The following is a 27,638-nucleotide window of genomic DNA, read 5'->3' as shown; positions in this document are numbered from 1 at the left end:
ATGAACAACAGGACTAGATGCCAAACGCCAATATATATATACATATATATTTTTTAATTAGGCAACTCTGAGATAGGAAGGATACAATTAATTTACAACTTAAAAGAGCTCACCGAATAATCTGGCTGAGCTTTGCCTTCTGTTGAAAGCATTTGTATTGGAGAAAATTCTTAGAATTTAGAAATTCTTGACCACAGGGCCCATGTCAGTCATTTTGCTTCCCTGTACCTAGCATGTGCTTTGCATAATAGGTGAGCAATGAGTGATATATTAGATTTGCTCCTTTAATTCCTATCTTTTAAAGGAGAAGGATTATTTTGGTTTTGCTTTGTACATATAAAACAACCAGTCACATTCTTTCTTATGTGCTGTGTTCATCATTTCACCTATCACATTGTACCACAGTTATTCTTTTTTTTTTAATTAATTAATTTGTCTGTTTTTATTTTTGGCTGTGTTGGGTCTTCATTGTGGTGTGTGGGCTTCTCATTGTCCTGGCTTCTCTTGTTGCAGAGCACAGCCTCTAGGCGCACGGGCTTCAGTAGTTGTGGCACACGGGCTCAGTAGCTGTGGCTTGCGGGCTTAGTTGCTCTGCGGCATGTGGGATCTTCCCAGACCAGGGCTTGAACCCGTGTCGCCTGCATTGGCAGGCGGATTCTTAAACACCGTGCCACCAGGGAAGCCCTGTACCACAGTTATTCTTAAGTAATCTTTGTCTACCCAACTACACAGTGGCTACTTTGAGGACGTGAGTGAGTCACCACTGGACCCTAGGGTGTAACACAGGGCCTGACACATTAGTGGGTTTTCAATAAATGCTTTATGAATTAAACTGACTAAATACAGGTCTTTCTTTTTCTGTATTATTGATACATGGGTTTTATTTGTTAACTAAATTCCCCAGCAACTTAAACTTTCTTGATCTGAGTTGGAATTTAGTTTTTGTTTGCTTTGGTTTACCTTATTTCTAAAGAGTATATCTTTGTTTATTCCCTCATGTATAGAAAAATGATTTGCTACTGTTTCCACTTCTGTAAAACAAAAATTGTTAGGTGGCTAACTATAATTTATACATTTATTTTGGCTTTTAGCATACACTACAGTTAGTTAAGCTCATCATTTCACACATAAAAATATTAATACCCTTACAGTTAGTATGAAGAGAAGATGTATCTACTTTAAAATTGCTTTCTTAAAAAACTAATTGTAATTCTTGGGCTTCCCTGGTGGCGCAGTGGTTGAGAATCTGCCTGCCAATGCAGGGGGACACGGGTTTGAGCCCTGGTCTGGGAAGATCCCACATGCCGCGGAGCAAAGAAGCCCATGCGCCACAACTACTGAGACTGCGCGTCTGGAGCCTGTGCTCCGCAGCAAGAGAGGCCGCGATAGTGAGAGACCCGCGCACCACGATGAAGAGTGGCCCCCGCTTGCCGCAACTAGAGAAAGCCCTTGCACAGAAACGAAGACCCAACACAGCCAAAAATAAATAAATAAATGAAAAAAAGTAATTGTAATTCTGGAAGCAAATATTTTTGAAATTTCCAGACTTGTATAGTTATACACTTTTTAAAAAGTATTTTGTATTAGGTGGTTTTCTGGGAAATTTGAAATTAACAGTAGATTAGCATTCCATTAAGTTTTCAGAATAATTACACATGTGTAAGGGCATCATGATTAAGTCAGATTAATTGATTATACATCTATAAGGCAATTTGATTAAATCACAATTATTGATTTGTCAAAGCCCAACTAATTTTTTCATCTTTAGTTTTATTATGCAGTATAACACAGTAGGTAGTTTATTATCTGGATATTTATATTTTGGATAAATATGTTGTTAGAAAAGGCTGAATCCAGATGATGCTACAGCAGAAAGATCACTTAGGAGAATTGCTTGGGTCTAGCTTCTACTTCTTTTGCCAAATCTTACTGTACATTTGTTTGAAATAGACTGTTTGGCTTTCACTGGGATCCTGAGCATCAATGAATAAATGATATTTTAGTTTTTCCACAAATGTGTGTGGACTTCTCTCATTTTGCGTTCTTAACAGGAATCAAAGTTCAGTAAATATTTTAATGTGTTGATATTTGTAGCCAGTAAATCTTGACCTAATAGTTGTCTATTACATGGGAAATATAACTAAGACTCTTCTTTGGTAAGAGTTCTTACTTCTAGTGGACATTATTGGCATATGGCACACTCTATCTATCTGACTATCTATGTATGTATGTATCTATCTGCACACACACACACACACACACACACACACACACACACACACACACAGAGTTAAATGGTTATAAGGCAGTACAGTATGATATAAAGGAGGCTGGGCTCTGTGTAGAACAGACCCAGGTTTGAATTTTCTGTCACATTCTAGTTGTGTGACTTTAAGAATATTAATCTCTCTAAATCTTAAATTAATTTCATAATCCATGAAATGGTTTTATGTGTGTATCATGGTCAAATAAAATACTGTAAAGTAGTTAGCATTATTAATACTTGGCATATAGCAAATGCTTATTAAATATTAGCTCGTATTATGATGATTTATATCTCTTATTTTTGCTTATTTTTCCTCTTTCTATTTCAAGGAGATTTGAAGCAACTTGCCATGCTCTCTAGAGAAATGACTCACTGGGAACCATTCCAATGGCTGATGGATAAAACTCGGAAAAACCACTGCCATTCTGTATTGGATGTTTAGAGAACAAATGGATACTTGGGAACGTAAAGCTTGGAAAATTCTCCTATGGATTCCTGACAGCAAAAATGTACGTATGCACACTGACTAGAGGTGCATTTAGATAAACAAATGCTGGGTTGAATTTGATCAGTACTAAGTGGAATACGTTCTTTTACATACATTGATTGGGTATCTCAAAAGCTGACCCTAAGTTATTAGTGGGGACCTGTAATGCACTCGCAAGACCATTTGAAAATATCTAGTTTTTTATAGACAAAGTATCATTGGGGGGAGGATAAGGCAATCCGTGACAAAAAGTGCATGGGCTTTGGAATCCAAATATCTCTGAATGAATTGCATTTATGTCATTTCCTAGCTGTGTGCTCTTTGGTAAATGACTTCACCTCTCGAAGCCTCAGTTTCCTCAGCTATAGAAGGCAATGATACCTACCTTATAGGGCAATATGAGAATTAAATGAGATAATGTGTATAAAGTGCCTATCAGAGTGTCTGGCACTTGATAGGTTCTCAACAGTCTTAACTGTAGTTATCATCAATAAAGGAATTATAAAGTAGGCTACGATATTGGGTCTGTTCAATATTTTGGTAGATACAAGTGGATCTGTATTTAGTTGATGTACTATCACATCAGGACATAACCTTCTCCGTACATATAATCTAAACAATGAGCTTTTAAATTATTACTATAGGTAACAATAGTTGACATTTACTGAGTCTTCATTTGTGGCAATCACTAGGTTAAGTGCTTTCTCTGCATTATCACATTGATCTCCATAGCAGTCCCCTAATTTGGATGTTATTATCCCCATTTTATAGAGAAAGAAAATGAAACTTAAGGAGAAATACTCTGCTTAGAATTACCTGGCTATTAAATACGATCGGTGGCCTAGAATCAAGGTCTGGTCTGAGTCCGAAGTGCAGGCTCTTGCCACAGGTTATACCACCTCTGAATTTGTGACATATTCTAAAAACAAAGAAAGAGAATCTCTTGTTAGATAGACTGACCCTATTCTGACTTTAGGAAAGATAAAACTTGTTGCTTTGTAAAGGCTTTAGTTAATGAATAGGGAATCAAAGATTCAAACTTGAAGCTATAACCTACTTTGTAAGTTTTCCTAAAATGAGAGAAACGGTGATCGTCAAGCCAAAATTTCTACCATGTGTGACCCATTTTTTATTTGCTTGTCTCTAGTTAGCCTCGTGTTCTTTTTTCACCTTGTGTCTTTTAAATGTATTGTACATGGGTTATGAACAGCACATCCAGAATCGTATCTTGGCATTAAAATTCCATGAAGTCCATTTTGGGAATCAGATTACTGTACCTATTTTTAGCTCTCAACACAAACCACTCTTTCCATTATGCTTTTAAATATCCTGTGATAAAATTATATTGAAAATAGCTCTTATAGCCAAATAAAAATCCTACATTTGGTTTAATCAGGCCAGAGCCATTGACTGGCATTAATGTAATTAATTACTGAGGCAGCTACCTGCCAGGGCCTCCTTCTTCCTCTTGGTTTAGGACTACCCTCCCCACTTGGTGCTATATTTATCTGCCCTCTTGGCCATAAAAGGCTGGCTGTGTGGCTCTGACATTCTACAGCCTGACCACATGCATTATTTTTGAACTGGCCCCCAGGGTCCTGTCTTTAGCCCTGCCTCTTAACATTTTCTTGGATTCAACCTACGTGGGTTTTTCATTCTCTCATCCAGCTCCACAGTCACGTCGGAACATTTCCACCACCATCGCTCCTTTGGAAGCTGGTAAGTGTGACCTTGAGGCAGAAGAATGCACTTGATATTTTATGTGCTCAAGAGCACTGCAGTGTGTGTGGTTTCTTTCTATCTTCTGAGCTCAGCAGTTTTCTCAAAGAGATGTCAGAATAGCAGAGAAATAGGAAAGTGGAGCTCGGGGAAGGAGAACGAGCGGCAGGGTGCCAGTTTGTGCTGGCACAGCTCTTCTCTCAGATCAGTGGATTCTTTTAAAATTAAGCTACTGTTCCTGGAACTATAAAAAGATAATAGCTGTCTCAGATAGAACTGTAAGCGTGAGTCAAGTACTCTTTCCAAGTTACAGTTCAGCGGTTTGGTTGAAACCTGGAATGGGTAAGGTAACAGGAAATCATGTGTTTTCTATCCTCCATACGCCTACAATACTCCCTGATTACATATTAGATCAAAAGGAGTAAACTAGCTCCGAAGTCACTAGTCTCTAATTCAGTGATTTTGCTCTGACAGAGCCACGTGGATGAATGTAAGGGTACATTGGGTATTTCTAATCGGAAAATGGTTAAGCAATATTTCAGAGGCAACAAAGAGCCCCACATCATGATCCTAAAGTTAGTATTTTCTGTGAAGAATTTTTATCAGCTTTCAGCCTCTAATGCCTGTACAAAATATCATGTCACAGTTACAACTATGGAGTTACTGTCTCTTCCTAAATTCCCAAATTATTTTCAGGAAAAAACACAGGTCTTAAAGGAATGGAAGACAACCAAACCATCTTTCCTCCCAATACACTCTAGCTGTCATGTGTTGGGGATAATCCTCACTTACTTGATGAGGAGAAGGTAGTTATACCTTTGTTCCAGAGGTCAGAGCTATGACAACCAGCTGAGTTGACATAAGGCCAAAGCCTGTTTACTTGTAATATATTATCTCTGTGCTTGGAATATTAAGTATTATTAAAAATAAACATATTTGGGGAAAATAGAAATAAAGCGAATGGAAAATAGAATTGAGGCAAGACATTTAAAGATTTTATTTTGTGAAAATAACAGCATTTCAAGTTATTTGGGTTCTGAATTTAGCTTATAGCATAATACACAGGAAGGTCATTCATTATTTATTTGGACATCATTCAAATAACATTAGCTGTGTTGCAGTGTAGTATGTATCATTACAGAAGCTTATCAAACATCTTTATAAATGCCTGAACATATACTTCTATATTTATATATTCAACCCTTTTGTTTTATAAAAATGTATCTAATAATAATTCATTACACCTGATCATCATCCTGTATATTTTAGAACAGAAAATAGCAATCTATTTAAGGGTTGAAGCAAAGTTGCTTGCTGGTGGCTATTTTCTTCCTCTTGAGAAATGCCATGTAGACTGATATCTTCCATGAGTCCTAACATAAATATTTCTGGAATGAAGTTTGCTGGATTTTCTTCTCTAGGGAATACATGCTGACTCTTTAGTTTAAATAAAAAGATTTAAAATATGGTTCTGAAGAACCTAGGGGCAGGACAGGAATAAAGATGCAGACATAGAGAATGGACTTGAGGACATGGGGAGGGGGAAGGGTAAGCTGGGACAAAGTGAGAGAGTGGCATGGACTTATATATACTACCAAATGTAAAACAGATAGCTAGTGGGAAGCAGCCGCATAGCACAGGGAGATCAGCTCAGTGCTCTGTGACCACCTAGAGGGGTGGGATAGGGAGGGTGGGAGGGAGACACAAGAGGGAGGGGATATGGGGGATATATGTATATGTATAGCTGATTCACTTTGTGATACAGCAGCCACTAGCACACCATTGTAAAGCAATTATACTCCAATAAAGATGTTAAGAAAAAGTAGATTTAAAAAAAAAAATTTAAGAGGTGAAAATTTTTATTAGGTGTTGAAATAAAAACACAAAAAATTGAAAACTTCTCCACACTAGTCATTTAAAATCCATTGAAATATTATTCTCTACCTGTCCTTAAAATCACTCCTATCTTCTAAGCCATGCATTTCTCAAACTTCAGTGTACATTGGAAACACTTTGAGAAATTGTGTAGAATTCAGTCTTCTGCTCCCGCTCTCACCAAAGATCCTGATTTATTAAGTCTGAGATTTGGCCTGGAAATCTACAGGACTAATGACAAGAAAACATAAAGTAATAATAAAAGGGAAACAGCTTTTCAGTTCATCTTAGAAACTGTTTTTATATTTATCTCATTGTTTTTAATGGAACTGAATTGAAGAGCAAGCTTGTCTTGTACTTTAAAAGGCTTTCTAGAAAGTAGATTTATTTTTTGAATTTATTTATTTATTTATTTATGGCTGCATTGCATCTTCACTGCTGTGCGCGAGCTTTCTCTAGTTGCATCGAGCAGAGGCTACTCTTTGTTGTGGTGCACGGACTTCTCATTGCTCTGGCTTCTCTTGCTGCAGAGCACTGGCTCTAGGCACACAGGCTTCAGTAGTTATGGCACATGGGCTCAGTAGTTGCGTCTCAGGGGCTCTAGAGCGCAGGCTCAGTAGTTGTGGCACACGGGCTTAGTTGCTGTGTGGCATGTGGTATCTTCCTGGACCAGGGATCGACCCCGTGTCCCCTGCATTGGCAGGCGGATTCTTAACCACTGCGCCACCAGGGAAGTCCTAAAAAGTAGATTTAAACTTGACAGAAAATGTGGCAAGTTTAGAAGGATTCAGTCCTCATTTAGAATTTTTTTAAAAGGTTTGAAAAATTTATTACAATTAATTTCACTTGTAAAAAATTTAGAACATGCACAAAAGCATTAAAAATGGAAGAGGGGGGCTTCCCTGGTGGCACAGGGAAGCCTGCGCGCCTAGAGCCAGTTCTCTTGCTGCAGAGCCAGTGCTCTGCAGCAAGAGAAGCCGCCTCGATGAGAAGCCCGCGCACCGCACCGAACACCCAATGCAGCCAAAAATAAATAAATTAATTAATTAAAAAAACATGTAAGAGGGGGCTTCCATAAAACCACTACTTCATCCAGGGTTGTCAATATGGCTGATACGCTTCTGTCAGTGGACAGATTTTTCAAGAAAGATAATGCAGTCTGAAGTCTCCCCTCTCTATGCTAAGCAAACCTATGTTTGACTTTCAGTAGGACTGTTAGGTCATGTTCACAATGCAAACTGCTACACTGATGATTGACTTTCTTGCTGCCTTATGTAGGAAGACTAGAAGCCTTCATATTCTTAATGGAATTTTTCTGCCTTGACACTATACCTTTTTGAAGTATTTGTGAAATTCGAGAGAGCTTGTTATATGACAATATAAGCATCCTCCAGGGTTCAGTCCTAGGACTTTCATTCTCATCTATTTTCTTTTCAGCATTGAATAGCATCTAAATGCTGGTGAGTCCTAAATGTAGGTCTCCATCCTGAACCTTTACCCTGTATTCCAGAGTCAAATATCCAACTTAATCTCTTAATTAAGTTTAAGATTAATCACTTAATCTCTCCACTTGGGTGTCTAGCAGGTATCTCAAATGTAGAATGTCTCAAACCAGTCTCCTGTTCTTCCATTCTGAACTGCTCTTTTCTTATACTCCTAGCTCATCTCAGTTAATAGCAGTTTTAGTCTTCCAATTACTCAAGCAAAATCCTTGGAGCCATCTCTCATTCCTCTCTTTCTTTCACACCCTAATCCAGAACTTTCAGCAAATGCTATTGCTTCTGCCTGCAAAGCATGCAGAGTCTGATCACTTCTCACACTTCCACTGCTACCACTATAATCTCTGGCCTGGACTATTGCAGTGGCCTTTATATTAATTTGCTAGGGCTGCCATAACGAAGTACCATAGACTGGGTGGCTTAAACAACAGAAACTTATCTTCTCATGATTCTGGAGATTAGAAATCTGAGATCAAGGTGTCAGCTGGGCTGGTTTTTCTGAGGCCTCTCTCCTGGCTTGTAGATGGTCATCTTCTTGTATCTTCACACAGTCTTCCCTCTGTATATGTACATATCTGTGTCCTAATTTCCTCTCCTTATAGGGATGCCAATCATGTCATATTGGATTAGAACCTATCCTAATGACCTCAGTTTAACCTCACTTCTTCTGTAAAGATCTTATCTCCAAATACAGTCACATTCTGAAGTAGTGAAGGTTAGGACGTTTATATATGAATTTGGGGGGGGATATGACTCAGCCCATAACAGCCTTCTAATTGGTCTCCTGGCTTTCACTCTTGTCTCTCAACAGTCTATTCTCAGACTCAGCAAGAGTGATTCTCAGCTCAGAACCTTCCAGTGACTCCTTAGCCCTTTCAGAATAGAATTCAAAGTCCTTACAGTCACCTATAGGACACTACACTATCTGCCCTCCCCACCCTCCACCTCTCTGACATCATCTTCTATACCTCTCCCTGCACCTCCCTCACTCCATGCAACCTCACTGGCCTATTTGCCATTCCTGGAGTACAACAGGCAGGCTCACACCCCAGTGCCTTTGCAATGGTCTTCCAACCAGAATACTTCCCCCCAGATATTCTCATGCTCAGATGTCACTTTCATGTTCAGTCATCATCATCATCCCTAATGATGCTGTTTAAATTGCATCCCATCCCACTTTCCTGTTTTATTTTTCTCTATAGCATTTAGCAGGTTCTAATATACTTTACACTTTATTTTCTCTATTTGTCTGTCTCTTGCAATAGATCATAAGGTTGTATATAGGGTTATCAGAGCAGAGATTTTGTTTGTTTTGTTCATCTCTGTATTTCCTGTGCTGGAGTAGTACCAGGCTCAAAATGGGTTCTCAGTAATTATTTGTTGAATGAAAACCACGTTGGCTGGACGCAGACTCTCCATCATTACATATTCTCTCAGATGAAGCCCCTGTCAGAATGAAATGCCAAAAAATTAGAAATATATGCTATGAAAGGTCTAAGGAAAAAGCACAATAGGGAAACTTTGTAAAGATCTCCTGGGTATTTAAAAAAAGGAGAAAACAGTACAATGATAGGAGAGGGTACATCTGGGCTATGAAGCAAGGAATTTATTGCGTAACCAGCTAAACTAACCTTCACATCAGTTTCCACTTACTCTTTGGAACAGATAAAAGAGTATTCATTTTTACATGTTGGTTGAGATGACTTGTTCTGTTGGGTTTGTTCCTTAATAGTTCACCCCCAAACTGTTGCTTTCTTGTAGATTGCCTGGTTCCCTGGGGGCACATGATGTCTCTGCCTTTTTATCAGAAACTTCACGAGCACTATGATCGCAGCTACCACAACAAAAACCTTCACACCACCATGAGCCAGTACCAGCAGGAGAAGAAAAGCTCGGCCATCTACACCCACGGCTCCACTGCCTACAGCAGCCGCTCCTCCGCTGCCCACCGCCAGAAGTCCGAGGCCTTCAGCCAGGCATCCGCCGCATCCTACCGGCAGCAGGCTTCCCGGGCCTCCGAGTTTGCCCTCTCATCTGCAGTCAGTCAGAAGGCTGCCTCAGCCTACGACTATGGCTACTCCCACGGGTATGTCCAAAGCAGCCTTACAAATTTAGGGCAAAGCCACATTCTCTGAATAACTTCCCCATGTCACATTTTCTTGTCTTCTTACTGGCAGCCCTACCTTTAAACCAGGTATGGAGCAAGGCCATGTTTTGGGAGGCCTGGGACTTATGTCTACAATTTCCCTTTACCTTCCTTCTCTGAGTTTCACAAAAAGCTTCACAGCCACCCTGGGATGTCTTGCTTGAATTGCCATCTGCGATATTGCTAGAAGCAGAGACGTTTTGCCGCAAGTCGTGTTCAATGTTCAGCAGCAGCAGAGCCAGGAAACCTCATTTCAATACTCACAGCAGGTTTCCTCGTCCCGAGAACATTTCAACTTAGATGAGAATAGAATTTTTTTTTTAAAAGAAATGCTCATGCAGAGTCTTAACTTCCAATTTTATTTATTTATTTTTAATTTGTTTATTTTATTTATTTATTTTTGGCTGTGTTGGGTCTTCATTGCTGCGCACAGGCTTTCTCTAGCTGCAGCGAGCAGGGGCTACTCTTCATTGTGGTGCACAGGCTTCTCATTGTGGTGGCTTCTCTTGTTTCAGAGCACAGGCTCTAGGTGTGCAGGCTTCAGTAGCTGTGGCTCACGGGCTTAGTTGCTCCGTGGCATGTGGGATCCTCCCTGACCAGGGATCAAACCCATGTCCCCTGCATTGGTAAGCAGATTCTTAACCACTGTGCCACCAGGGAAGTCATAGATGAGAATAGAATTTGAAATTCACAGACCACAGGATCCCAAACTACAGCAGAGATGTGTTCTATTCTTTCAATATATGAAAGCCAAGGTTAAAATTCTGAGCTATTATTCAAGCAGCAAATATTTTCTTTAGCCAGGGCATTTTATAAAAACATGGCCCTATCTCAGTCAGCCTAAGAATACCAGGAGCAAACTGGTACTCTGACAAAATTAGATTTACCCCATTGCAATGAGGGAGACCACACACCAGAGGAAAAGAGAGTTTCAGTAGGATTCTAGGAAGCGTGGAGTTTAGATGTAGGTCTGGTCTGAAAAATGAATCCAGTGTCCTGCTGCTTTGGAAACAGTCAAGTTGAGATAAATGAGGACTGTTGTATCTAGAAACCTTTTATGTGGAGCTCAGCACCTGGGCTGGGAACTGAGGCTGCTTCTCTGTCAACAGCAACTCCTCCACACAAGAAGGCAATACCTCATTCTTCCTGATAAAATTTCAAACAGCAAGCCTACTGATAATGTTTGATATTAGAGAAGAAAGTTTCTCGGTGAGCCTGTAGTCACTCAAAGAGGAAGTTATCACAACCCTCTACTGCAGCAGCGTCCCCGGGAGACACATTTCCTGTGAACCTTGAGCTTGGTTTCTCTGTGTTTGTTGTTCCAGCCTGATAAATGCTGGACAGATAATTTCTCAGTCCAAGCCAATTTTTATTTTCTCCATATCCAGAGCAAAATGTGTCATGGGGATTAAAACACACTTGCAAGATTCATGTGATTTTATTAAACATCTATCTATAGTCCACAGAAAGAATTGCTGAACTTCAAAACATAAAAATTCCTGGGCTATGTGATCAGTAATCACCTGCTGCCTCAAACCTCCTCCATCTGGCATAGGTTGCATTATTTGTTCTAAACAGATGTAATTTTGTCTTACAAAATTTAAGTCCACAAAATACCTGTTAGGGCAACTGGAGAAGGTGTTTATTTCTGGGAATTAAAAAAGTTACTGAGGAAATAATATGGTGGCTTGTATGTAAGGACAGTTTCTGAAGGCAGAAACGCCTGAATCCCTGTGGGTTTAAGCAGTACCTGATCCACGGCTGTGATTCCTGGGCACTGACATTGACCTCCTGGGAGCTTCTGCATGTTCAGTACCAGAGTCTCTGGAGTTTACCTGGAATGTGTGATGGCAACGTTCTGAAATTCCATTTAAAATGGAACAGGATTGTTTTGCAATCTCACTTTCATGGGTCATGTGTGCCAGGGGATATTCATAAGGACCTCAGATTAGCTGCACATATGGAAATATTGTCAGTGAGGAGGTGAACTCACTTCTTTTAGCTGTTTCAAATACCTACCTTCCAAAGGAAATAGGAATGAGCACCATGCTATGTGACAGTATCATTGTGTTCTCCTGAAGAATGTCCTATACATATGTTTAAGAACCTCATTTAGGAAACAGCTGTCCTGTAATAGAGAGGATTATGTTTTTTTTTTTTTTTTAATTTATTTATTCATTTATTTATTTTTGGCTGTGTTGGGTCTTCGTTTCTGTGCAAGGGCTTTCTCTAGTTGTGGCAAGCGGGGGCCACTCTTCATCGCGGTGCGCGGGCCTCTCACTGTCGCGGCCTCTCTTGCTGCGGAGCACAGGCTCCAGACGCGCAGAGCTCAGTATTTGTAGCTCACGGGCCCAGCTGCTCCGTGGCACGTGGGATCTTCCCAGACCAGGGCTTGAACCCGTGTCCCCTGCATTGGTAGGCAGACTCTCAACCACTGCGCCACCAGGGAAGCCCGAGGATTATGTTTTAAATATCCATTTTCCTGGTCTGTCTGTGCCAAGTCTATAGAAAATGTAGAAAATGGGTATTTTTATTGCCATACAGTTGTTAAGGTAACTCCTTGTGTACTTATTTCATTCCCCCAATACTGTAGAGGCTACAGAGTTTTATGAATCTGTAATTCAAAGAGTTTTACTTCTTAAACTCTATTGCTAAATTTTGTTAAAATTATTTTAATTTTATACAAATTCTTTTTTTAACCACAGATGCAATATTCATATTTATTTACAATCTGATAAATTATATCTAACATTAGTAATTGAAATTTTGAGAATCTTTATATTTTATCCAGAAAACATTTGCTCTATATTATCTTTGGAAGACAGCCATTTTAACTATAAAGAGCCTCAGATAATAAACTTTCTGTAGGCAGTAGAACTGTAATTATTTTTCTATGCTCGACCTCACATCTTCCTTCTTGCTCTATAAGTATTTGTGTAGGTAAGTAGGTATTTATTAATGGCTTGCTATGTTTGAACAACTCCACTTAGTAGAAATGTAGACTTAGAAACAAGAAAGGGAAAAGGATGTCAATATTTTCTCCTTTGTGTAATGCAGTGTAAAAGAAAAGAAAGCTAACCCAATCCGAGGGGTATTTTAGTTTTTCTTATTTTAGACCCAGAGCTAACAGGAGCAAATGATATTCTTTGAACATTTCAAAATCTTCATAATTCCTTCAGGTTGTATTTTAACTTTTTCAAAGTGGATCAACTTTTCCCTGCTAAATGAAGTCTCTCTTTAGTTGCGAAGAGTGTTGTTAATTAAAACTCATGTGGGGTTGGAAATGCAATTCTGTGGAGTGTATATGAACACTAGGCTTGATCTATTTTTAGCCTCTGCTTTGTAGTTAGATGTCCAGTAGTAAAGTGGAAACTATGGAGATTTATACGTGCTCAGGACTTGGCTGACCTCAGTTAAGACTTAAGAAAAATGGCTTGTTCAGAGTCAGTGTGGTTTTTAGCTCAGATTGGTTTACCAATTGCATTCTGAGCCAAGGGTTATAAAATAAATCCTGGAAGGCTTATTCTAAATGCTTTAGTTCTTAGTCACAGTGAGAAAAAAAAACTAAATTAAAGAAAGTAATTCAGGAAAACAAAATGATACAAGACTATTGTTTTATGTTAGTAATTCACAAATACTATTAGAGATGAAAGGAGAAATGGTACTTATGACCACTTCGCAACCGTTAGGCAAGGGTTTTTAGCCTCTGTCCATGAATAGGTTTCAACAGAGTTTTGGATGATCTCAAATTATATGCAAAATTAGGCGCAGATGAAATTTTTTTTTTTTTTTTTTTTCCGCTGAGAAGGACCCTAGCTTTTATTAGATTCTCAGAGAACTGTGTGGTTCAACAAAGGTCACAACCACTGCACTAAAAAGTCACATATAAATATCAGACAGCCCAGTGTGTGACCTGAGGATCCCTTTCTAAGGAATTAGGATGAAATAAGGAAGATGTTTACAGGGAATGTGGTATATGGAAATCAGGGTGCCATCCTTTCTTTTGAGTAAGATGGGAGTAAAAAAGAAATATTTTGTTATACTTGATAAGTAGAAATGAATAACTTCCAGAAACCAGAGAACAACACAGCACAGTTCTTGGGTGATGGGCCCCTCAACCCTCTGTGGTAATGGTAGGCATCAGATTGTCTGATTCTAAACAGATTAAAATCCAGCCCATATGATACCGTTCAGCATAGCATTCTCTATACTACTTTACAGTAACTCTGAGAAGTAGAAATTATTATCCTCATTTTTAAAATGAGGGAATTGGAGGGACTTCCCTGGTGGTGCAGTGGTTAAGAATCTCTGCCTGCCAATGCAGAGGACACGGGTTCGAGCCCTGGTCTGGGAAGATCCCACATGCTGCGGAACAACTAAGCACGTGTGCCACAACTACTGAGCCTGTGCTCTAGAGCCCATGAGCCACAACCACTGAGCCCGTGAGCCACAACTACTGAAGCCCGCATGCCTAGAGCCTGTGCTCCTCATCAAGAGAAGCCACCACAATGACAAGCCCGTGTACTGCAACGAAGAGTAGCGCCTGCTTGCCGCAACTAGAGAAAGCCTGCGCGCAGCAACAAAGACCCAACGCAGCCAAATAAATAAACAAATTTTAAAAATAGCACAAAAAATGTACAAAGAATAAGAAAATATTTTTTAAAAAAATGAGAGAATTGGAGACCAAAGAGATTAAATGACTTTTCTTCCTTACACTAACAAATAGTAGAAGAGTGACTTGAGCGCCCCAACCTACCCCAAGTCCCCCACCCTTTCTACAAGTTCCCAGTAACTCCCCTTGACTACATGGCTACCATATTTTTCTTGAAGCATCAATGTGTAGTTTTGCATTATGCTTCCTTTTCTTTCCCCTGCTTCTCCTAGAGAAACCAAGATTTAGAGCAGGGAACAATAGGTAGAAACAATAGCTAGAAAATCCCAGGGGCATTATGAATGCCAAACCTGGAACCTTACACACTCTTTAACTGTTGCTTAGAATCAGACCTGAGACTCACAAGGGCTCTGGAAGACACCAGTTTGGGGATAAGAAAACTGAAACATGAGTGACTTGCCCTGGGCACCGTACCTAACCTTAAATTGTGCCCCTTACCTACACTCATGTCACATTGTCACATTGATTGACCCTTGGTTGTTACCCAGATCATAACCTCTTTTGAAACTTCTAGACTTTGCAAAGAACGTGCTAATGTTCAAACCAGTTGTAATTCTCACAGAAGATACCAATGCTAAAAACAGAGACCACAAAACACAAACCCCTGTCTTTTATTGATGGATCTGATTACAGCAGGGACTGAGGGGGACCTGAAGACTTGCTCCCTTTCCCACCCCAGTGTGGTTTCAAAAGATGCTACCAAAGAAGTCTGCTGCCTTGTGGACATTTGTGTGTCTTGACCTCAGCTATGGGTATCGGATTAGTGTCCATTTTCTATATCTCCATTTCTAGATATTCTAACGTAATGGCAAGTGGATAGTCTTTGGGGTCAAACAAGCCTTTACTTACATGCAATTACACTTGCGACTTTGGATATGCCTATAAACTCTCAGTTTCTTCATCTGGAAAATGAGGAAAATGATCATTGTTTATGTTGGCAGCCCTAAAAGAGATAATCATGTAAGGTGTGTAGTATAATAGCAGGCACATAGGGACCGTTTAGTGAGATTTAGGTATTGTTCATTCATTCAGTAAATATTTACTGAGTGCCTCCTGTGTGCTAAGCACTGCTCTAGGTGCTTGGGATAAATTACTGAATAAATCTGACAAAGATTCCTGCCCTCTTGGAGCATGGAGAGATAGGTCATAAACAATAAATATAATAAAAAGGACAATGAATTTAAATCATGCTAAAAGGTAATAAATGTTATGGAAGCAATAAAAAATAGAATAGGGTAAGAAGAATTAAGATATATCCTCTTCTCTAAAGAAAGATTTAACTATTATATATAAGGAAAAGGCACCATAAGTTTCTGGGTAGCAAATAGAACATTCTGGGATTTGTCTTCCAGAATTTAAGTACTAAGAAAATGATGAGTCATATTACTTCCTATATGACAGGAGAAGATCAGGGGAAACATCTAATGAAAGCAGAAACCAGTTATTCTTTTTTATTCTGCCCAGAAATGGACAGGTTTATTGCCAGTTCCTTTAAAAGGCAACTACTGAGTTGTGTTCTGAATCCCCAAAATAAACGCTGCGTCCAAAGAGAGACTTCACCACGCATCAATCTCCGACACACATTGCTGTAAACCTGCAACTTGTTTGCGGAGAGAGGACTGGGAGTATCATGCCTGGTGATACCAGTTTCCTACAATTGGCAATTTGTAGATCCATAGAATTGGGGAATGGCAGGAAGAGACCACAAGCTCATCTAATTCAAGCCCCTCCTTCCACAGATAACATACACTGAGGCCCAGAAAGACGTGATTCATTCTCTGCTTCATTTGCTTTGTTTCTACATTGAAAATACTATTCATCAGGCTCTTTTGCAGGTCAAATTAAAGTTTAGATGATACAAGATACCCCCAGAATGGCATTAATCTTCCATAAGCAGGTGAATCAGGCTGTGAGAAGGAAGACATGTCCCCTCATAGAGTGGGAATAGAATGAGTAGCTAGAGGTGGAGGAAGGGACATGCAGTTACCTCCCATCGCTCAGAGGTAACATGTTAACTCTGTCCACTGCTGGCCGAGCAGTGAGTGTAACTGAGCTTCCCCACAGAGCTCTCCGAGCTGTGGGAGCCCAAGGAGCCCTTGCTGCACACTTGACCTTTTCCACAGCAGCCTTTCTAGATGAAACAGGAGATGGCAGGAGCACCTCAAATGAGGAAGGTAACCTTCATGCAAAGTCTCGTCAACCCTAGCGACCATCCTCAGAGTGGGGTGGAATGTGGGTTTCTGGGCTGCCTCATAAATAAATTAATAAGGCTAACTTTTACTAACCCGGGACAATTTTCAGTCCACAGACCTAGACTCTATAAGGCATCTCCTGATGTTATGGTCAAGTGTCCTGCATAATATATCTAGGAAATATAGAGTGGACTCTTTCACTTCTGCTTAAAAATGGGCCATACTCACTCAGTCGGGTTAAATTAATTTCTAAAATAGCCAGGAATGGATAGAAACTGAAGGGTGTATGTGATAACCATAAAGATTTGTCTCTCAGTGTTTAACCCACTAGCTTTTTCTAGAGCATGACTATTCTAACATTCATGTTGAGAAGTGGTTCAGACCCCCCTGGTATTTGTTTTTAGATCATGTCTATCTATACATTAGCTGTGGCAAATTACTAAAAAGGAGAGTAAAATGTTACTTGTCAGCGGAAATTTAAATAATGGAAACAAGGCAATAAATAGAAGAAAAACAACTACTGAAGCCTGCGTGCCTAGAGTCCATGCTCTGCAACAAGAGAAGCCACCACAATGAGAAGCCTGCACACTGTAATGAAGAGAAGCCCCCGCTCTCTGTAACTAGAGAAAGCCTGCACGCAGCAACGAAGACCCAAAAAAGCCAAAAATAAATTAATTAAATATAAATAAATAAAAATAAAAAAGATATTTTTATGTTGAGATACTGAGAGAGGAAAACAGGATAACTATAAGGTAAATAATGCAAAGACGGAAAGAATGGCCAAGGGACTGTTATTTATTATGATACTGCATGTCAGTAAATTTCAAGGATGATGTTGATCAAACTAAATTCATGCTTGTATCTTATAAGAGACCTTTTCTGGAAAGTATATTAGTGAAAAAAGGACTCAAAGCCTCCTGCTTATCCACTAACTTTGATGTTCTCCTGAAAGTTCCTTAAGTGTTTAGACTGGGAAACAGGAGAATCGAAAGGTCAGTAGAAAGTGTTGAGGCTGACATGATACCCATACCAAAGGAGGAGCGTAGGACGAAGCTGCTGTATATCAAAAGTAGACCCAAAACAACCTTTCACAAAACCCAGGGAAAATACAGTCTTTCAAGTTTTGCAACAGGGAAAAAATGCAGCTGATAGAAAGATAGAAATGAGAAAAGAGACTGTAAACTCCAAGTGCTTGTTCCTGACCCTCCAGAGGGTTCTGAAGATGAAAGAGATGGACCCTCAGATCCCAGAAGCCCTGAGGAGGAGGGGCTGACCAAATGACCAAAGACAGCCAAGAAAGACAGTTTTCTAGAAGCTGACCCATATTTCAGTAAAACCACCACCTTTTCCTCCCTTCTGGGAAACAGCTGAGCATTTTGTTTATATGCAGCAGTGCTAGGTTGTAAATATATATGAAGAGGCGGTTTTAAAGGAAAATTGTTAGAATAATAAAAATGAGTTCAGCTCCTTTGTGGTGACTCGATAAAGTATAATGGCAACACATAGATAAGTCAGCAATGAAAATGGAACTTCTGTTTTCAAGCTTTTGCACATATCTCTGTGTCATCCTGAGATGACTTACCCATCTTTTAATGTCCAGCTCTTCCACAAAGGATTCCCTGATAACCCCAGACAGAAATTGCCTCCAAGCCTGTGAATTCAGCTTTTATTTGCTCTAATCTTTCTGCTTATCTGCCTGCCTTCCTTCTGTCCTTCCATCCTTTCTTCCATGATTGACGTAATTCAACACAACAGGCCTGGTAGCATTTACTCCCCTACTAGATGGTAAAGCTCTCAGAAAACAAGAGTCTTATTTTATTTTATTATTTATTTTTGGCTGCGTTGGGTCTTCGTTGCTGCGCGCGGGCTTTCTCTAGTTGCGGGAGAGCGGGAGCTATGCTTTGCTGTGGTGCGCAGGCTTCTCATTGTGGTGGCATCTCTTGTTGCGGAGCATGGACTATAGGCGTGCGGGCTTCAGTAGTTGTGGCTCACAGGCTCTAGAGCACAGGCTCAGTAGTTGTGGCACACAGGCTTAGTTGCTCTGTGACATGTGGGATCTTCCCGGACCAGGGCTCGAACCCATGTCCCCTGCATTGGCAAGCAGATTCTTAACCATTGCACCACCAGAGAAGTCCTAACAAGAGTCATTAATTTACCTAATTTATCTTCATATCCCCCTCCCACCCCAGCTTCAAGCACGCTATTGTGCACACAGTGGATACTAAATAAGTTTTCTGTTGAATAAATGAAATTATTACAGAAAGTTAAGGCTTTCTGTTTGAAGTGAACCTTCTCTTGCACATTCTAAAATATCAGCTGGGTTGTGTGCTAAGTTTATGTTTAACATTACAAGAAACTACTCTTTTCCAAAGCAGCTATACCGTTTTACATTCACATACTAAGGTACAAGGATTCCAGTTTATCCACATTAGTTATTTTCTGTCTTATTTTTTATAGCCATTCTTTTGGGTGTGTAGTGGGATCTCATTGTGGTTTTAACTTGTGCTTACTTAATAGCTAACGATGTTGACCATCTTTTTAATGTGCATGGTAGCCATTTGTGTATCTTCTTTGGTGAAATGCCTGCTCAAATATTTTGCCCATTTTTAAATTGGATTTTTTTCTGCTTATTATTGAATCATTAGAGTTATTTAAATATTTTATATACAATTCCTTTATTAATGTTTGCAAATATTTTCTCTCATTCTGTGACTTGTCTTTTCATTCTTTTAACAGTGTCCTTCAAAGACCAGAACTTTTACATTTGATGAAATTCAGTTCATCACTTTTTTTCCTTTTTTAATCATGCTTTTCATGTCATATCTAGGAACTCTAACTCAGTATCATAAAGAATTTATCTTATCTTCTGAGTTTTATAATTTTACTTTACATTTAGAAATAATCCATTTTGAATTAAATTAAAAAAATTTTTTTACATCTTTATTGGAGTATAATTGCTTTGCAATGGTGTGTTAGTTTCTGCTTTATAACAAAGTGAATCAGTTATACATATACATATGTTCCCATATCTCCTCCCTCTTGCATCTCCCTCCCTCCCACCTTCCCTATCCCACCCCTCTAGGTGGTCACAAAGCACCGAGGTGATCTCCCTGTGCTATGCGGCTGCTTGAATTAACTTTTTGTATGTGATGTTGAGTAAAGTTCTAAATCCATCCCTTCACTTATGGATATACAATTGTCCCAGCACCATTTGTTGAAAACACTATCCTTTCCCCCTTAAATTCCTTAGCACCTTTATCAAAAATTAACTGACCATAAGTAAAAAGGTTTATATATGAACTCTCAATTCTGTTGCATGGATCTGTATGCCTGTCCTTATGCCAGCACCACACTTTCTTAATTATTATTGCTTTATAAAGAGTTTTGAAATTGGTACATGTAAGTTCTCAAACTTAGTTCCTCTTCTACAAAAAAATAAAATAAAAAATCTTGCCTATGTAATTCCTTCATATTCCCATATAAATTTTAAGATCACCTTGTTAATGTCTACAAAGAGAAAAGTCTGCTGGCAATATAAGAATTATGTTGAAACTATAAGTCAATTTTGAAAAATGTGTGTTTTAACAATGTTGACTCTTTCAATCCATGAACATGGGATATTTATTTATTTAGATTTTGTTTCACTTATCATAATGTTTTGTAATTTTCAATGTAGAAGTGTTATACTTCTATGTTAAAGTTATTCCTAAATATTTTATTCTTTTTGATAGTATTGTGAATGGAGTTATCTTAATTTTATTTTTGTATTGTTCATTGCTAGTAAACAGAAGTATAATTGATTTTTGTGTTTTGATTCTGTATCCTGTTACCTTGCTGAACTCATTTATTAGTAGTAGCATTTGTGTGTGTGTGCGTGTGTGTGTGTGTGTGTATTCCTTAGCATTTTTTACATATAGGGTTATATCATCCATGACTAAAGGTAGACTTGCTATCCAATTTTTTCAATTTTATTTTTAATAATTGTCTTGGCTACTCTTCAGTATAATGTGAACTTCAGTACAATGTTGAAGAGAAGTGGCAAGAGCAAATATCACACCCTTGTTCCCTTACTGTCTTAGGAAGAAAGGATTTAATTTTTTACTATTAGATATGATACTAGCTCTAGATTTTTCATAGATGGTCTTTATCAGACTGAGGAACTTCCCTTCTATTCCTCTTTTTTTTTTTTTTTTTTTTTTTTTTTTTTTGCGGTACGCGGGCCTCTCACTGCTGTGTCCTCTCCCGTTGCGGAGCACAGGCTCCGGATGCGCAGGCTCAGCGGCCATGGCTCACGGGCCCAGCTGCTCCGCAGCACGTGGGACCTTCCCGGACCGGGGCACGAGCCCATGTCCCCTGCATCGGCAGGTGGACTCTCAACCACTGCGCCACCAGGGAAGCCCTTCTATTCCTCTTTTGTTGAGAGTTTTTAACACGAAGGAATGCTGAATTTTGTCAAATACTTCTTTTGCATCTATTGAGGTGATAATTTTTTTTGTTTTTTATTCTGTTAATATGGTATATTACACTGATTGATTTTCAAATGTTAAATCGACCTTGCATTCCTGGAATAAATACCACTTGGCTATATGTTGCTGGATTCAGTTTACTAATATTTTGTGAAGGATTTTTGTACCTGTGTTCTTGAAGGCTATTGGTCTGTGTTTTTTTTGTTTGTTTGTTTATTATAATGTTTTTGTTTGGCTTTGATATCAGGTAATACTGGCCTTATAGAATAAGTTGGGAAGTGTTCCCTTCTCTTCTGTTTTTGAAAATACATGGAAATGATTTGTTTGTTTCTTCTTTACATATTCCATGGAATTCATCTGTGAAACCATATGGGCCTGGGCGGTTCACTGTGCAAAGATTTTAAGTTACTAATTCAGTTTCTTTACTTGTTATTGATCTGTTCTGATTTTTAATTTCTTCTTGAGTTAGTTTTTGTAGTTTGAATCTTTATGGGAATTTTTCCATTTCATTTAAGTTGTCTAAATTTTTGGCATAAGTGCATTTATCATACTTCCTTGTGAGCCTTTTAAGTTATGTGGGGTTGGTAGTGATCTCCTCTTTTATTCTTGTTCTTGATAATTTGTGTCTTCTCTCTTTCTTCATGGTTAATCTAGTGAAAGGTTTGTCAATTTTCTTGATCTTTTCAATGAACCAACTTTTGTTTCACTGATTTTACCTATTGTTGTTCTGTTTTCTATTTTATTGATTTCCTCCCTGATCTTATTATATCTACCTTCTACTTGCTTCATATTTAATTTTTTTCTAACTTACAATGAAAGCTTAAGTTATTAATTTGAGACTTTTCTTCTTTTCTAATATAGACACTTAAAGCTATAAACTTACCTCTAATAACTGCTTTAGCTTTATCCCATAAATTTTGATATGTTGTGTTTTTGTTTTCATGTAGTTCAAAATACTTTCTAATTTCCCTTGTGATTTCTTTTCCCTTGTGAGTAATTTAGAAGTATGTTGTTAGTTTCCTGATATATGAGGATTTTCTAAGTTTCTTACTGTTGTAGATTTTTACTTAATTTTTCTGTTATCAGAGAATATATTTTGTATGGTTTAAATTCATTTAAATGGATTGAGATTGTTTTGTGAGTTAGCATATAAATTCTCCTGGAGAATGTTTAAAAGAATATGTATTTTGTTGTCATTGGGTAAAGTATACTAGAAAGGTCAGTTGTATCAAGTTGATTGAGAGTGTTATTCAAGTCTCCTATGTCCTTGCTGATTTTTGTCTAGTCGTTCTATCAGTTATTGAAAGTGGAGTATTGAAATCTCCAGCTATTTTCAATTTTCTATTTTTTCTTTCAATTCTGTCATTTTTTGCGTCATATATTTTAGGGCTCTGTTGGTAGATCCATGTACATTTATAATTGTTATTTTTTTTGAGGAACTGACCTTCCTATCATTATGAAATGTCCCTCTTTGTCTTTAGTAATATTTCCTAGTTAAAAGTATATTTTGTTTGATATTAATATAGCCACTCCAGTTCCTTATGGTTATTATTTGCATGGTATATCTTTTTCATCCTTTTACTTTAACAATATGTGTCTTTGAATTTAGAATGTGGCTCTTGTAGCAGCATATAGTTGGATTTTAAAAAATTCATTCTGACAATCTCTGCTGTTCCTTGGAGTTTTTAATTCACTCACATTTAATAAAATTACTGCTATGGTTGGACTTACGTTTACCAGTTTTTAAATTTTTTTCTGCATATCTCATATCTCTTTTGTTCATTTGTTTCTCCTTTACTGCCTTGTTTTGTGTTAAATAGATATTTTTAGTGTACCGTTTAATTCCTTTCTTTCTTGACTCTATTTTTTTATTATTTTCTTAAGGGATTGCTTTAGAAATTATAATATACATATTAACTAATCACAATCTACTTCAGATTTATATTAACTTCGTACCAGTAAAATTTAGAAACTTTGCTCCAATATAGTTCCATTTCCTCCCTTATCCTTTGTACTATTATCGTATGCCTTACAACTATATATGTTATAAACCCAACAGTGCAGTGTGATAAGTATTGTTTTATGTAATATTATGTCTTTCAAAGAATTTAAGAAAATAGAAATATATGTATGCTTATATATTTATCTAGTTATTTACTTCCTGCTGCTCTTTATTTTTTGGTGTGGATTCAAATTACTGTCTGGTGTCATTTCCTTTAAACCTGAGGGATTTGCTTTAGCATTTCTTATAAGACAGGTCTGCTAGCAATGGATTCTCTCGGTCTTTGTCTGGCAATGTCTTTGCTTTCAGTTTTGAGTAATAGTTTTGCTGAATATAGAATTCTTGATTTATTTTTTCCCCCAGCACTTAAATATGTCATACGAATGTCTGTGGGTTGTATTGTTTCTGATGTGAAGTCAATCATTAATATACTGTTCTCTTGTATGTGATGAATCATTTTACTCTTGGTGCTTTGAAGTTTTCTCTCTGACTTTGGCTTTCAACAGTTTGACTATATATGATATATCTACATGTGTATCTCTTTGGGAGTATCATACTTGTGTTTGTTGAGTATCTTGGATCCATAGATTAATATTTTCATCAAGTTTGGGGAATTTTAGTCCATTATTTCTTCAAATATATTTTCCTACCTTTTCTCTCTCTCTCCTCTTTCCAGTACTACCATGACTCATATATTGGTATGTTTGATGTTGTCTAACAGATCTCTGAGGCTTTAAGATTTTTTCTTCATTCTTTTTCTGTTTTTTTTTATTAGATTATTTCTATCTTCAGATTCACTGATTTTTTAAATTCTTCTATATAAAATCTGTTGAGTCCCTTTAATAAATTTTTCATTTAAGTTATTGTACTTTTAAACTCCAAAATATTCATCTGCTTCTATTTTATAATTCCTATCTCTTTGTTGACATTCTCTCTTTTTGGGTCATTATTATAATACTTTCCTTTAATTCTTTAAACATGGTTTCCTTTATTGGCCTTTGAACTTATTTCTTATTACTGCTTTGAAGTCTTTGTTTGCTAAATCCAACATCAGGGTGCACCTGGAGACAATTTTTATTTACTGATTTTTTTCTGCTGGTGTGTGTCACACTTTCCTATTTCTTGTCATGTTTCATAATTTTTGTTAATTGAAAATGGGACATGTTGGGGGCTTCCCTGGTGGCACAGTGGTTAAGAATCTGCCTGCCAACACAGGGGGCACAGGTTCAATCCCTGGCTCAGGAAGATCCCACATGCCACGGAACAACTAAGCCTGTGTGCCACAACTACTGAGCCTGCGCTCTAGAGCCCACGAGCCACAACTACTGAAGCCCACATGCCTAGAGCCTGGGCGCCGCAACAAGAAAAGCCTCTGCAATGAGAAGCCCATGTACTGAAACAAAGAGTAGCCCCTGCTCGCCACAACTAGAGAAAACCCACACACAGCAACAAAGACCCAGCACAGCCAAAAAAAAAAAAAAAAGAAAATGGGACCTGTTAGATAATATACTGTAGTAATTCTGGATTCTGAATTTTTCCCTAAATGTGTTGTTGCTCTGTTTTGTTTTTGTTTAATTACTTGCCTAAACACATTTATAGAATCTGTTTACCTAGCACTGTGTTACTGCTGTTGTCTCTGTTTTAGTTTTTTTAAAAAATTGTCATTCTCATTTTTAAGCCTGAATTCATAGGGATCACCTTGTATTTGCATAGATTAACAGCCAATCAATGAATGGTCAGACACTGTGCTCAAACATCTCAAGACAGTAAAGTTTCCATCTTCTGGCAATAGATCTGTGTGTGTGTTGGGGAGCACATTTGAAAGTCAGGTAATTTTAAAGTATGTATGCCCTGGATTTGCTTACCTCTAGACTCTCTTGTTTCTCCTCTGCACATGTACACAGGTTTACAGTTAACCAATGATGTGTGGATAACCTGAACCCTCTCCAGTTTTTTTCTATTAAGGCACATGGAGAGCTTATGAAGACCCCATGGTGGTCTTTTTTTGGTTTTGGCTGCGTTGGTCTTCGTTGCTGTGCGCTGGCTTTCTCTGGTTGCCGCGAGCGGGGGCTACTCTTTGTTGTGGTGTGTGGGCTTCTCATTGCGGTGGCTTGTCTTTGCTGTGGAGCACAGGCTCTAGGCACGTGGGCTTCAGTAGTTGTAGCACACGGGCTCAGTGGTTGTGGCATGTGGGCTCTAGAGCACAGGCTCAGTAGTTGTGGCACATGGGTTTAGTAGCTCCGCGGCATGTGGGATTCCCGGAAAAGGGCTTGAACCCATGTCCCCTGCATTGGCAGGTGGATTCTTAACCACTGCACCACCAGGGAAGCCCCTCCATGGTGGTCTTATTTTTCAAATCTTCCTGTTAAATTTCAGGCTGACCTGCCAGTCTTCTGCTTGCTCCAACCGTGATTGCATCCTGAGATTGATTGAGCTGCTGGTCTTCCCTTGTTTGTTTGCCACTTAGATGGCTCATGTTACAATGTTGCTGGTTGTGGAGGTTTATCATGCTCTGCTCCAAATCAAGTCAACCCCTCTGGCAGTGAACATTATGATTTTCTCACCTTTTCCCACCTTGGTAGAACTACTTTATGGATTGAGCTGGGAGCTAGGGGGTGGTGAAAGGCTAGGCAAGAATGTCACACAGACTCCCACTTATTCATACCTGAAGTTCAGTATCTTTTTACGAATAACCACTTGTCAGTGTAGTGTATGCCTTTGGTTGATTTTCAGAGCCCTGAATGGGTTGGTTTTGACAATTGTATCCAATTTTATCATGGCTTTTTGGGGAGAGAAACTGCTGAACTACTCACTCCACCATACTAGAAGTCCCACCTCTGCATTGGTCATTTTTATTAGCTCCTCAGCTGATTCTGATGGCAAGTCAGGGTTGAGAATCACTGAGATAGCGTATGATTACAGGAGGATGAATCTTGATTTCACTTCATTCAGTAAGTTTATTGAACACTATCAGGCAGTGCACACAGTACTGAGTATACAAAGGTAACTTAGGCCATCCCCCTCCTTGAATAGTCATAGGTGACGGGAAAGATAGAGAGGGAAACCAATAATACAATATAACCGTAGGCATATAGGGATGGGTGTCTACAACCGATCATTTTTTCTGAAACATGCTGATAGGTTGTCATAATTTTTTTAGTAAGTAATATAGCCATTAAGTAGATCCATACTTAACATAAGTGTGAATAAAGTTACTCATCCTGGGGAACTAGGACAACATAACTTTAAAGAACTAGCATTTTACTTCATGTAAGTTTAATGAGTTTTTTAATGCTTTATTTTTAATTGGACTGTGATGTGAATAAATCAATTGATGTGAATAAATTCAGGAATAGCAAATCAACATCAGAGTCATTATGGGCAGTGTGACATGGTGTTGTGGTTTCCAAAGTGGCGAATCCGTGAAGGCAAGCCATGGAAGTGTAGGAAAAAATATGAGCACTTCTGTATTTTTTTAAAAGTCAAATTTGGCCCATAAAATTTTTCTGTTGATGGAATATTTCATAAAGTGAGAATAGTTATACAGCAGTATATGTGTAGAATTTATAAGTAAACAGGTGGCATGCCCCCAATATTTTTGGATTGAGAGGACTCAGTCACAAAAGTTAGAGACTACTGCTGTAGTGGAAAGAGCACTAACCTAGGTGGATGCTAGTCCTAGCTCACCTACCAACTTGCTGTATGAACCTGGGCAAGTTACAAAGATATTCCAGGTCTTCCACATCTATAAACTGAGTGTGGTATAAATATCCCTGAGATCTCTTCCAGTTCTGTGCTTCTATAATTAGTTTTGTTCTTGCTATTCCTGTTAAGAATAATTATGAAGTTGTAAGAGCAGAAGGTTATGTTGTTTTTTTTTGTTGTTGTTGCTGTTCAGTATTTGAACTGGATGGAGGTGCAAGTCTATTTCTGAGTCCCTGGAACATTTCCAGAAGGAGCTGTCTGTACCTGGGCTACATCCCTTCTCTGTGGTGCTGCTGGTCATAGGTGTGATGATGTCATACACACCATGATATTTCTTTAAATTCTGCTAACTTTAGGCATATTAGGAGGACATACCACAATTACTAGCAGAGTACAGGTAGATGTACTTAGACACAGTTATAGACACATGGGTGCACCCATGCACACACAAATCAATCCTTACCTATAGCTTAGTTTCCCTGCCTTCATAAATTGAAGTTCAGAAAGATTCAAGACATAAAGAACATTAAATTTAGGGTTTTTAAATTTTTTTAATTTATTTTTGGGTGCGTTGGGTCTTCGTTGCCACACGTAGGCTTTCTCTAGTTG

At 38.5% G+C, this 27,638-nt stretch overlaps 1 protein-coding gene across 2 annotated transcripts in view; it reads left to right on the top strand.

Moving 5' to 3' along the window:
• Positions 1–27,638, top strand: part of MYOM1 (myomesin 1) — a 164,415-nt gene that overhangs the window by 14,908 nt on the left and 121,869 nt on the right. The window contains exons 3-5 of one of the 2 annotated variants that reach the window (XM_032654459.1): positions 2,596–2,775; positions 4,422–4,472; positions 9,608–9,932. In XM_032654459.1, the coding sequence (XP_032510350.1) occupies positions 9,631–9,932 (302 nt within the window). In that variant the 5' untranslated portion in view covers positions 2,596–2,775; positions 4,422–4,472; positions 9,608–9,630. The remainder of the gene's footprint in view (positions 1–2,595; positions 2,776–4,421; positions 4,473–9,607; positions 9,933–27,638) is intronic. The other variant, XM_032654458.1, reaches the window with a different exon arrangement.

The sequence above is a fragment of the Phocoena sinus genome, chromosome 14 (genome assembly GCF_008692025.1).
Source record: "Phocoena sinus isolate mPhoSin1 chromosome 14, mPhoSin1.pri, whole genome shotgun sequence".
NCBI lineage: Eukaryota > Metazoa > Chordata > Mammalia > Artiodactyla > Phocoenidae > Phocoena > Phocoena sinus.
Note: the sequence above shows the minus strand (reverse complement) of the source record. Positions and strands in the feature narration are given on the sequence as shown.